This window comes from Cydia splendana, chromosome 18 (genome assembly GCF_910591565.1).
Source record: "Cydia splendana chromosome 18, ilCydSple1.2, whole genome shotgun sequence".
Lineage (NCBI taxonomy): Eukaryota > Metazoa > Arthropoda > Insecta > Lepidoptera > Tortricidae > Cydia > Cydia splendana.
This window is the reverse complement of record NC_085977.1, coordinates 1,995,517-2,008,895: the sequence shown is the minus strand read 5'-3', so window position 1 is coordinate 2,008,895 and position 13,379 is coordinate 1,995,517. Positions and strand designations below refer to the sequence as shown.

The window sequence follows — 13,379 nt, the reverse complement described above, 5'->3', positions numbered from 1 at the left end:
AAAAAGGACAACTATACTGCTGACAAGATGGACTTCAAATCAAGTGTTGCCTTTTTTGATGCGCCCAGGCTGTGTATGTGTGCGTAAAAGTGTATATGTGTGCTCTTTTAGGGATGTAAAAGTCGATTTTAATCATGTTATATATCGATAAACGCTACACGGCGGAACGAAATAGTGATTAATTGAAACTTCAATATCTTCGTTAAACATAAACATAATTGAAATGCTAATGGATAATTTAATATATTATAATGTAATAAAATAATTCAATTATTGCGGAACACATATTTTAGTAGGTATTTATGTATTTTAATTAAATATCTGAACTTTCCCTTGGTTTCCTGCTGGGGCGTGACGATAAAATTGTGATCTGATAACCACTTAGAGGATATAACCAACGGAGACGCCATGTCTAAAATTTTCGGTACAAAATAGTCTGCCGTTTTTTGCGGGGGAGGGGCACATCAAATGTATAGGTACGTCATGTCAGATAAACGTCAGTCCATACATATGGTTGACAAGTTGTTGACCATTGGCCGCCTATTTTCGACAGAGGGGAACGCCTGTTAATGGCGGCTCCATTGTTAATTACTCCGAGGATAACCACAATAAAGAATAAAAGCGTTTTTGTTCATTTTAGGCATGGTATAATAATATACTCCGCCTGGTACTCCATTCCGAGATTCGCGTATGACCTAACTGACACGCGCCTACGTCATCATGCTGTTTACAGGTTCTCAAACTTTGAAATGTGGGAGAATTTTAACCAACGGTGAAAATTATTTTAACGGCATTCATTTTAAGTTATTCATGTAGAAACATAGTAAAATAAAACAAATCTAATGTATTAAATTAAACTTTATTTATCTATACAAGACAAACGTTTGAAAAACTAATTCACAGTTAATCAATAAACGGTGTTCGACACTTTAAGCAATTTTCGTTTTAATTTCTTAGGGGGGCTGCTTGCGTTAACAAGCAAACATAGAACATAAAATTTTATCATTAATTGTAATTATTGTCGATAATTACGTATACATACCATTTTTACATATTGTTTTCAGTCCACAATAGCGAAGCCATTCATTGGCTACGGATTCATTATTCGGAAACGTATAAAATCTGATTATACTGTCCTTTTTACTCCTACTCTTACAGTTCCGAATAGAACAGCCAACCATTTTCGTAACAAAACATTAATTACCAAGCTTACGACGTGAAAAGTTTGGAAAACTCTGCGACTGCTGACACTGAGCGAGAAGGAAATAACAATTAACACGCGTTCGACAAGGATGACGGTCAGGGCATGAAGTTATCTAGATCCGAATTGTCAAATGTCCTCAGCGCTATCCTGTGTTGCCAGTAGTATAAACAGAATTACCCGAAAGTCTGATATTTCTTTCGTGAATCGGAAGATATTGCTAACGAGTAATTAAAAATGACGTGTTATTGTAAAATTTAAGCTAAAATACATATAAATGAAAATTATAAAATTATAAAGAAATATTTTAACTTATTAACCATAGGTATAATGTACCCATGTAACATGTTATGTTGAAATAAAGTGGCAATGTTATTGTGACGTAATCGCGTGTCACTCTGGGAATGGAAGACCATGTTTTATTAGACCATGATTTTAGGTATCGTTAAACCTTTGAAGTAAAATTAAAATTGCAAGAAATGTCGATAGTTTATCGATATGACTTTATCGACATGGCTACAGCAAGGTGGGCCTCATTGTTAATCGTACACTAAACGAAGTTACTGACCAGCAAGCAAGACGTCTTGAATCGGTGGGGAGAGCACTTCAAGATCCTGCTTAATGTCGATCGTGCTGCAGATATGCAGTACATAAATTCATTAGCGCCGCTCCCTATCGTTTCAAAACTTGATGAGCCATTGACCCTGAAAGAGGTTGTCACTGCAATATAGCAACAAAAAATAGAAAGGCTGTGGGCATTGACAACTTACCTGGAGAACTGCTCAAATATGGGGGGCAGGAGTTGCATGAGACTCTCTGGACATTATTTAAGCAGATGTGGGAGCAGGAACGAGTTCCTAGTGAATTTCGGATATCCCGCATCAGTTCCTTATATAAAAAACAAAGGCGACCGATCAGACTGCAACTCCTACAGGGGCATCTCTCTCCTAACTTCTCCGGGTAAAGTCTTTGCTCGCATATTGCTGAATCGCCTTTTACCTTTGTCAGAAGACATATTGCCGGAGACACAATTTGGCTTCCGACCTGACCGAGGCACCTGCGAAGCCATCTTCTCTATCCGTCAACTACAAGAGAAGAGTAGAGAACAAGGTCAACCACTATTTCTTTGCTTTGTTGACCTTGAGAAAGCTTTTGACAGCGTGCCTCGTGAAGCCTTGTGGGTGGTGCTAGCGAAACAGGGGTGCACGGCTAAGTTTGTCAGGCTCATTAGACTTCTGCACGACGACATGCAATGCTGTGTCAGCGTAAAGGGCGAAAATTCTGAATACTTTGGTGTCACGTGTGGCGTCAAGCAAGGCTGCGTTTTGGCACCAACTCTTTTCGCTCTTTACTTTGCTGTGGTCGTCAGAGATGCCTTACAAACGTTAGCAGATGGCATCCCTATTCGTTTTCGCACTGATGGCAGTGTGTTTAATCTAGCACGACTAAAGGCGCGCATGAAAGTATCTCTAGCGAATATTACGGAGATAATGTACGCAGACGACCTTTGCTTTGTGGCGGATTCCCCGGATAGTCTACAGACGCTTATGACGAGCCTCAATGAGTCCTGTCATCGCTTCGGCCTTAAAATCAGTGTCAAAAAAACCGAAATCATGGGGTTGGAGACACTAGCGCCCGTTGATGTCAGGCTCGGCGACCAGGGGCGTATTTACCCTAGGGCCAAGGGGGCCATGGCCCGGGGCGGCAGGCCGCGGGGGGGCGGCGAAGCCGCCCCCTCGCGGCTTTATCTGGGCGCCTTTTATAATCAAACTTAGCTATATTTTTTATTATATTTTAATTGATATTTAAATTAATAACCAACGAACGCTTCAAACCCCACCAGTTCCTTAAAATATCTACCAACAAGTACCTAAATTAAGCAACATTTTCGTTCAAGAAGTATTAGTACGGCGCAGTGCCGGATTTACCACTAGGCTGAGTAGGCTGAAGCCTAGGGCGGCAGATTTTAGGAGGCGGCAAATTTGGGTCAAAAATTTTTATTTGCTGTTCAGATAGGGTCGACCAGAATTTTGTCGCTCCCCTATTTATTTGTAAAATTTAAATAACAAGCATTATTTGTCGATTTTGCCGCCCTCTGTCATGTCAAGACCCTTTATATTGAGACAGACAGAAGGCCGGACGGACAACAAAGTGATCCTATATGGGTCCCGTTTTTTTCCTATTATTGAAGTACGGAACAATTTACCTACTATTTTCTCGAAAAAATTTCGCGCTCGCTACGCTCGCGTTTTCACTACCTACATCATTTGTGACCCATATGACTACATTGGGCGGTTCTTGTGTTTTCGTGGTATTGAATCTCACTAAATTGTTCCGATCCCATGCCGAAACTCAGTACAGATAGAGTGCTCTCGATATCAGATACAAATACAATACTTTTCATAACTTTCCAGCACCACAGAATGAGGGATAATGGTACGGCCTGTGTAATACGCATCCCTACTACTGTCGTCTGCATAGCAATGATTATCATTGATATGCAGCAATGACAGCACAGAACCTAGTGCAACGCCAGCGTTAATGTCCACACTATCGGAGCAGCTTCCGTCTACTATACGGCTCATGTGCGTCTACCGGAAAAAAAGCTAGCGATCCATTTGTATAACATAGTCCCTCGAGCAGACTCGATGCCAGACCCGACCGAACTCCTTAGCTATATCCAGCCTGACTGCCAATGCCTCACCTTGATTTTCAATGGCCAAAACCCAGCAGTATCCACCGGTCACCGATCAGATCAGGCAAATACGTATAACGAGGTCGCATCGTCATTGAGTGACAGAAACGGCCCATATAAATCTGTATCTAGAATAGTGACATTAGTGACGTCACCTTTCTGCACTCAAAAGAATAAAATATTGTCTACGTTCCACCATGGTCTAATAAAACATGGTCTTCTATTCCCAGAGTGACACGGGCCTACGTCACAATAACATTGCCACTTTATTTCAACATAACATGTTACATGGGTACATTATACCTATGGTTAATAAGTTAAAATATTTCTTTATAATATTATAATTTTCATTGATATGTATTTTATCTTAAATTTTACAATAACACGTCATTTTTAATTATTCGTTAGCAATATCTTCCGATTCACGACAGAAATTTCAGACGTTCGGGTAATTCTGTTTACACTACTGACAACACAGGATAGCGCTGTCACATTTGACAATTCGGATGTAGATAACTTCATGCCCTGACCGTCATCCTTGTCGAACGCGTGTTAATTGTTATTTCCTTCTCGCTCAGTGTCAGCAGTCGCAGTGTTTTCCAAACTTTTCACGCCGTAAGCTTGGTAATTAATGTGTAACTGTGAATTAGTTTTTCAAACGTTTGTCTTGTATAGATAAATAAAGTTTAATTTAATACATTAGATTTGTTTTATTTTACTATGTTTCTACATGAATAACTTAAAATTAATGCCGTTAAAATAATTTTCACCGTTGGTTAAAATTCTCCCACATTTTAAAGTTTGAGAACCTGTAAACAGCATGATGACGTAGGCCCGTGTCAGTTAGGTCATACGCGAATCTCGGAATAGAGTACCAGGCGGAGTATATTATTATACCATGCGTTCCACTATCAGCGAAGAGCGCCTGAATAGCTTAGCTCTTCTTAATATAGAAGCTGTGAGCTGACAAACGTTTTAAATTACGACAGCGTCATTGATGATTTTGTCAACCAATTTGTACATAGGAAAACATGTAAATGCCTATGTGAGTAAATGGTAAATGTTTAGTTTTTTTTTTATTTCACACCCCAAAGGTACTTGTTGCAGGTTTTTTTTTCTTAAATAAAATACTTTATCGTATCTGATGAAGGGGGGCGGCAAATCAAAATGGCCCGGGGCGCCAAATTTGTAAATACGCCTCTGTCGGCGACGACTCTCTTAAGCAAGTAGACAGATTCAGATATCTGGGGAGCACAATAATATCCAAGTGCCACCTTGACGATGAAATTAACAGTAGAATCGGAGCGGCTGCCGCTGCTTTCGGCAAACTGCGCGTCAAGGTGTTCCGTTCACATGACATTAAGCTCCAGACAAAGGTCTCTGTGTATATGGCAATAGTTCTGCCCAATCTCTTGTATGCCTCCGAAACGTGGTGTCTCTACCGAAAACACATTCGGACATTGGATAGGTTTCACCTTAAATGCCTGCGTGACATTATGAACATCTCTTGGTCAGATCGTGTCAGGAACACCGAAGTGCTACGCCGTGCTAATGTCAGCGGCATCACGGGCGTAGCCAGGGGGAGGGGGGGGGTTTGGGGGTTCAAACCCCCCCCCGAAAAGTTCAGAATATTCACATTCATAGAATTAAAATAAGAACAGGCGTGCGGCATATTTCATTGATTACTAACTATTACCTATAGTATACGGTGGTTTGGATTTTGGATTTCTCCGCCATCGTCGATTATCGGATCGCATCAATTACTTTCTAAGATATGATAAAGGTGACTTTCGGGTGGCGACTGCAGCAGCATTACTCTGTTGCTACGTTACTGCTGCAGCACTGTCAATTTTCGTGATAAAATTATGTGACTGATTTCCATACTAAAAGTAAAAATGTACAACTGTCTATCAAATTGCGTTTTTTATATCGAAAAATTTTCGCGCTCGCTTCGCTCGCGTTTTCAATTACTTTCTAAGATATGACAAAGGTGACTTTCGGGTGGCGACTGCAGCAGCATTACTCTGTTGCTACGTTACTGCTGCAGCACTGTCAATTTTCGTGATAAAATTATGTGACTGATTTCCATACTAAAAAGTAAAAATGTACAACTGTCTATCAAATTGCGTTTTTATATCGAAAAATTTTCGCGCTCGCTCCGCTCGCGTTTTCAATTACATTCTAAGATATGGCGACTACAGCAGCATTAGGTACTCTGTTGCAAAGTTACTGCTACGGCACTGTCAATTATCGTGATAAAATGATATGACTGATTTCCATTCTCAGCTGTAATGCGGCAATGAACGTCACTCAATTTACCAAAAAAAATCAATGTAATCTTGATGACCCTAGGGAGAGGGGGCACCATGGTCTAGAAATGCTTAGGGCATCAAAATATCTTAATCCGGCACTGGTCGTTTGCGGAGTCAAACGATTTGGGACTCGCATTTTATACACATTTCCATGCCTTCCCGAAAAATATCGAATCATTCGCGAAAGTCTGGCAACGCATTGAGGTTACAAACGGCACGCGCTCTTCCTCAGGAGTCTGAAGAAGACCACGGTGAGTGGCGCTATAGCCAGGCAGGCCGCTTCGCTTTCGCTCGCGTGCGTATACCTTACTGTATCGTCCGATATACACCTACTCTGTCGTTAAAATCACGTGTAAAATTATAATAAGGGCGAAAAAAACTATTGATTTTGGAGTGTAGTTTTATTTAGTGGTACCTAAAATATTTTATCTGGTCTACTGTCCTCTAGCATATCCATCTGTCAACTTTACTTCAAGTTCCGCCTCCAGGGGAGAGGGAGAGAAATTAGGATTAGAAATTAGCCGCTTACTGACACAGACAGAATTCCACGCGGGCGGAACCGCGGGCACAGCTAGTCTCTAATATTTTTCTTGTGTAAGGGTTATTTTATGTACTTTTAGTCGTTTTATTTTCTTGATAAAAGCCCCGATACTAAAACCTGGATTTTCTTGAACCCCCCCCCCCGATACTAAAACCTGGCTACGCCCGTGAGCGGCATTGAAGCCTATCTAATGCGGCGACAGCTGCGATGGTGTGGTCACGTCTCCCGTATGTCTAATGACAGAGTTGCTAAGCGCATCTTCTACTCTGAGTTGCAAAGTGGCAAGCGGAAACAGGGCGGCCAACTTTTGCGCTACAAAGATGTGCTGAAGCGTCACATGCGGAGATGTGACATTGAACCATCGCACTGGGAGACTTCGGCACAAGATCGGCCGAAGTGGAGGCATACAGTGAGTACAAAAGTGCAAGCCTTTGAAGAGCAGAGGCGAGTGGAACTCGACGCGAAGCGTGACGAGTTAAAGGCCCGACCACCTGCGGTCATAAATTACAATTTTGTCGGAGGGGTGCTGACCTGCGGTGAGTGTGGACGTACATTCACCGCAAAAATAGGCTACGTCAGCCACCTGAGAGCTCACGATCGTCGCTCTCACTAGCCAGTAAATACCCAGTCGCCGAGGCCGAAACCGGCTAGGACAGGATGATGATGATGATGATGATGATGATGGAAACAAAAGTGGCAACAGTGACAGCTCGCTGAGACGGGATCTCTATATATTAAATCTATGGCGTGGGCTAGCAAATCCGCTGCAGACTTTTCACGGTCTGACTTATTAAAAAGTGGTACACTGTAGTGTCGTCCCGTTTTCTTTATACTAATTGGTTTAATGGCCGTAACACACTATCGCACCGCACCAAGGTCATTGTGCGACGCACCGATAAGTAAGAGCGAGAAAGAGTTATCGCGCGTGCGTCGCACAATGACCTTGGTGCGGTGCGATAGTGTGCTACCACTATAAAAGGGACGACCTACAGTGTTGCCACTTTTTAATTTCTACTCTTTTTGCCAAGCTGTAGTCGAAAATATTGTTTTGTATATATGTTATACTACTCTTTGGTGTACATCAAGTGTGTATTTTACAAATACAATATCCCAAAAAAAAAATGTAAACCTAAGAAGACATCCAAGTTATCTTGGTACAATGCTTGATAGTGCATGGGAGGCTTTAAGCAAAACATACAGCCGCCGCATGGCAGTCCCGATTTATGCGGGAAAGTCTGTATTATAACTAGCGACCCACCCCGGCTTCGCACGGGTTAACAAATTATACACCTAAACCTTCCTCAAGACAAGAATCACTCTATTGATAGGTGAAAACCGCATGAAAATCCGTTCAGTCGTTTTTGAGTTTACCGCGAACATACAAACACACAGACAGACCCGGCGGGGGACGGGACTTTGTTTTAAAAGGTGTAGTGATTATAATAATTCAGCCTACACGTTCCACTACCGGACACAGGCCTCCTCTTATGTGCGAACAAACAAAAAGTTTTAAAACTTATAATATAATAAATTAAAATACATAAATATTTCGGATCGATTCATTCGCTTCCCATAGTCGTAGTCGGGTAAAAACTAAATGTCATTGCAAATAGGTATCTAAAAATAAAAGACATCAATGAAATGTTTAATTTATTAGCTCAAAATATATTTCACAGTACTTATGAGATAAAATTTCTGGTGGATACTAAATTCATCATTTTGTACTCGGCGGAGCAAAGCTTCATTAAACATAGTGTAATATTTATGCCTAAAACATTACGGTAACAAATCAAAGTGTTTCATGCATATGGCACGTCAAAGGAGTAAGAATCAATTACAAAGCTCGGCCAATATTTCAAGACATAAAAATAATTCAATTTGTTTATCATGATATTATACATATACCTACAAATAAAATAATAACGGAGATCAAATCATGGAAAACATGTTTTATAAAATATTTCTTCGACATTGAGTATACATATTGTTAGGTAGTTTAAATTATGAATATTCAATTAAAAATAAATCAAGCCAATAAATTATTGAAATAGCCAAATAGGTATTAAATATTGTTAAAAAAGCAGTTTAGGTTTATATAATATTTATATCATTTGTATTTTGAGGAAAGCTTGGCAAACATTGCTAAAAGTATAATTTAAATACCTATATTTTTTTTGGAAAGTACATATTTATGCACATGTAGACTGATCCATGTTATTCAAAATGGTGTCCTGCACCACTGACACTTAACTCCTGCAAAAGTATAATTTTAGCATAAAACCTTTATTAATACGGAATTCAAAGACATTTTGATGAAGATTATACAAATTTTAATAAAATCTGTCCATCATGTATCTCTTTTTTCATGTACTTAAATAATTGAACTCCACAGCTCGAATCAATAGATGAATTGGTAAAATGCACATTTAATGGAAATTTCTAAAAATACTTGTTTACAGTAAATACAATTTTCTTATATGCTTAGGTACAATTAGTTAAGTACAATTTTAAAGTACAATTTTACTTCGTAAATTTATTATGTCTATTATAATTTTAAATCGAAACATATCAATTTGCTGTAAGTAATCAGAATTAAGTTTTACTGTAAATAAAATATAATTAATTATCATACTCTAATTTTGATTGTCAGTAAAAGTATTCCAAGCATTTTTTTTAAATTATACCACGAAGGTGGATTTTAAACTTTTGACGGCCACGACTATTTTATATAACACGCATTAGTAAACTTTATAACAACGTATCAAGGTTCAAATTTATACTGTTCTTTGCCGGCTATGACCGACTGTGGCGGTCAAAAGGCGGAAGTCCGGTTACTGCTTGCAATACTAGTACTGTGACAAGCTTAGTGATGTGAATAAATAAACTTTGGCGCCTTTAGCCTAGGTGTGACCTATCCGGACTAGCATCGGTTTTCGCATCACTAACACTATGCTAAATCTTCGTACCTATGCTAATGAACACTAATATATTGCGTTAGCTACTTGAGTACATAAGAATTGCAACGAGCGCGGCTATACAAACAGAATCAAAATATAAATTATTTATAATAATAAAAAATATGTTTATATTCTAAAACTTTCATGCGTGTCTGTAAATAAATTTTACTGGTATCTATGTATTTAATACTGACTGCAAATTAATTCGGATATCATTCTTTTTGGTAGGTAGGCTATTGCTTACTGCTAACATGAAATTATAATAATACAAAAATATACTTAACAGGAAATCAAATGTGTTTAAATTTGCTTTAGAAGCAAGCTTGCCATTAGAGTATAAATAATATTGAATAATACTCATCTAAATAGTAAGTAATTGCAAAGGGTTATCAACTGTAGTATTAATAACTGTTGGCTAATTGGGTGAATCAACTATTTATATTGTTGATATTCTGTCCCGTTACCCAGGAGACAATAGTAACTTAGTCTATCAAACGCATGGCAGTTCGTGATGGAACCGACTAAAATTAACACAAAAATGTATATTTTCTAGTGAAATAAAAATCTTTTAAATCTATAGGTTTAAATAGTGACACAGGAGACAAAAAAGTTGATCCACTCAATAATAAAATAATAATAACAAAAAGCAAAGTGGCTAAATAGTAAATACATAGTTCATGAGACAACCTTTGTTATTAGCTCGTTATATCTCAGTCCATACATGTCCCTACTTCTCTAGCACTCTAAACATTCGTTTTATTGATCGAAGCCACTTAAGTACGGGAAGCGACGGATGTAGTGCATAATTGTTTTCCATCGTATTTTCCCGGAAAGGTTCGTATTTGTCACGCTACTTCAGTCAACCTCAGTAGTTTTTGTCCGAGACTGACTGAAATAGCAAGACACATTCGTATGTTTCCGTGAAAATACGATGGAAAATAATTATGCACTACATCTGTATAGGTATCTTTTACCCTACAGAATACATAAAAGTATTTCTGGTGAAATACAGAATGCCATCAAAAATATCTACACTATACAAGGGGCTCAATCTTGTAATATGCACATCTCGTGTTCTGATATTTTTGAGCGCCTCAATCTCGCCAATATATCCGATATCTGCACATAACCTTTTTTGCGAAAATTGAAAATTTATAAATTTCGTTACAATATGTTAGTTTTAAATTTTAAAGTATTACTAATTTCGTCAGTTTCGCTGTAATTTCTTAGTTAATGAAATCCAGGTTTTACATAAGTAATACTTTGGTACTGGACAACTAAATTGATCCGTACCTTTGATCGTTAGAGCACCTTATGATTGTTTATGCTACTTCTAGTGGAGTGTGCTATTTTGGTAATAAAGGTATTTCGATTATCTTTGGTAAACTACAGAAAGATAACATAATGTATGTTTAATGAAAAAAATCTCAGCTTATTATCAGAACGATAAAGGTTGAGATACCCACTAATCCCAAATTACATTTATATATTATTTAAAAATATAATTTTGCTACGTATTAATATTATTTATTCCAAGATAATGCAAAGCTAATTAGAGATAGTCTAGAAAATTCGAATTTTTGAACAGATAGCCCAATGAATACCTATCTACTCTATCTGATATGACACAGTAGATACATTTCAACCAACTTCACACCGATTGAGATTCTTATACATTTACCAATTAACTATCGTTAGGTGCCTTTTTATCCCCCAAACACAAAAATCGGTGTGTCTATATATGTCATCGTGGCTCACAAACATAGAACTGATTTGAGTGCGATTTTTTGGAAACGATTGGTGATACACCTATGATGGTTGATCCATAGATAGCGCAGATAGCTTTGTCGAGGGGTTTTAAATTCTGATGTAGAGTTTTTCATACACATTTTTTTTAGCAGCTGCACCCCTTCGGCCACTGGAGGTCTTGGTTAATTTTTCATCTATTTCAGTTTGCGGTTTTATATCTTTTAAATGTCACTAGACTGAGGTTTTAGATTTTCACATCCAAATCAACTAAGCTCTCATTTTATTTTACAAAGTACAACGTGTCCGATTTAACTTTTACCTTGCCTGTCTCCAGCGGCGGCAGCACGATCGCATTTTTATCGCTTGTCACCATGCCTGTCACGTTCTAACAAGTATGTAAGTGCGAAAGGGACGCGCATAGTGACAGGCGATAAAAATGGAACCGTGCTGCGCCCTCAGTACCCAGATCTACTGCATAGTCTCATGATATTTGGCTTTACTCGGTTATCACATTCATGTGGATCCGCACGACGCTCCGGCGAGTGAGCGCGATGCACTTATGCTATGTCCCCCTCGCACACCGGAGCAGCATGTATATCAGTGAATGTGAAATCCGCTTTAATCATAGCCACTGCCTTCAACCATTTATCAATCAGAATACCCACATTTTTTGCAAAATCCCTTAAGTACTAACACTGCCATCTAGCGGCCTAATTTTACATTAAACCTTTATTATCACGTGGTATTATCAACTAAATATATCCTTATAGTAAATAATTGTTTTCACATCCGTTTAAAAGCGACGTAAGCGTAGCTAAGAGATTCCGAAAAACACCACACAATATTATTAAGTCCAATTTTAGAGAAAATACTTAGAATTCAATTATTCTGTTTTATTATTGGACTTGATGATGATGTGTTTTTAAAATGACTTTGCAACATACGCATTCAAATGGAACACACACATGAAATTTATTTATTTATTGCATATTCACCCGACATTAAAATAGTATGTCATTGCCATAAGGCCTCCTCTCTTGTATTGTAAACGTAGGTACTCTTTAAAGTAAGCTTTTAAGTAATTTGAATAATATATTACAACGTTATAATCATGACAAATGTGGATGCAAGACGAAATTTGCTTTTCACCGGACTATTGAGGTCTCAATCCAGTTTTTAAGGACATTAATTCATTTTGCCTAGTTAATAATATTTTAATTAGACTTGACAACCTATCCTTCCCCCTTCTCCCCCCCGACCCCGCTTAAAATAGAAGTTATCCTTTCCCTTTGAACGCCAAAAACGTCTCGCATCGTCGTAAGTAGTCACGCCCACAGCGCCGAAACACACATATCGCAGTAGGTATTCTAACCTCACGACTTAATGCGTGGTGGCGTGATAGGTTCTAACCTCAAGATTTAATGCGTGGTAGCGTGAAGTTCCTCAAGGTCCTATGCTATGACTTCGCGAACTTCAAGGCTTGGGGTAGCGGTTTCTCCTGTTTCATGGACTCTTTGATGACCACGTCGGAGTCGGTGAAGGAAGGCATCGAGGAGTTCATGGAGTCTTCGGCTTTGCTGCAGGAGTCTGAGGGTGGTCTGGGAAAAGAAAGAAATAATCTGAAATGAGAAACAAATTAACCTTTTACCGCATACAATGCCGTATAAGGCGGATATGATATTCAACTCTATTGACGGCTATTAAAGTTCAAATTTAAACGCTGCTGAGTTTAGAGGAGGGGAGGTCCATCTTTATAGTTACTTATAATTTCGGCAGAAAATTAATAACAATAAAAATAATTCAGCCTATAAACGTCCCACTGCTGGGCACAGGCTTCCTCTCATGCGCGAGACGGCTTGGGCTATAGTCCCCACGATAGCCCAATACGGATTGGGGACTTCACATACACCTTTGAATTTCTTCG

The 13,379-nt window shown here is 38.6% G+C and overlaps 1 protein-coding gene across 1 annotated transcript in view; it reads right to left on the bottom strand.

Annotated features, from left to right (window-relative positions):
* Nucleotides 1-8,386: 8,386 nt before the first annotated feature.
* LOC134799367 (tubulin polyglutamylase TTLL5) overlaps nucleotides 8,387-13,379 on the bottom strand; it is a 47,607-nt gene continuing 42,614 nt past the window's right edge. The window contains exon 19 of the mRNA XM_063771776.1: nucleotides 8,387-13,053. Within this exon, the coding sequence (XP_063627846.1) occupies nucleotides 12,912-13,053 (142 nt within the window). The 3' untranslated portion in view covers nucleotides 8,387-12,911. The remainder of the gene's footprint in view (nucleotides 13,054-13,379) is intronic.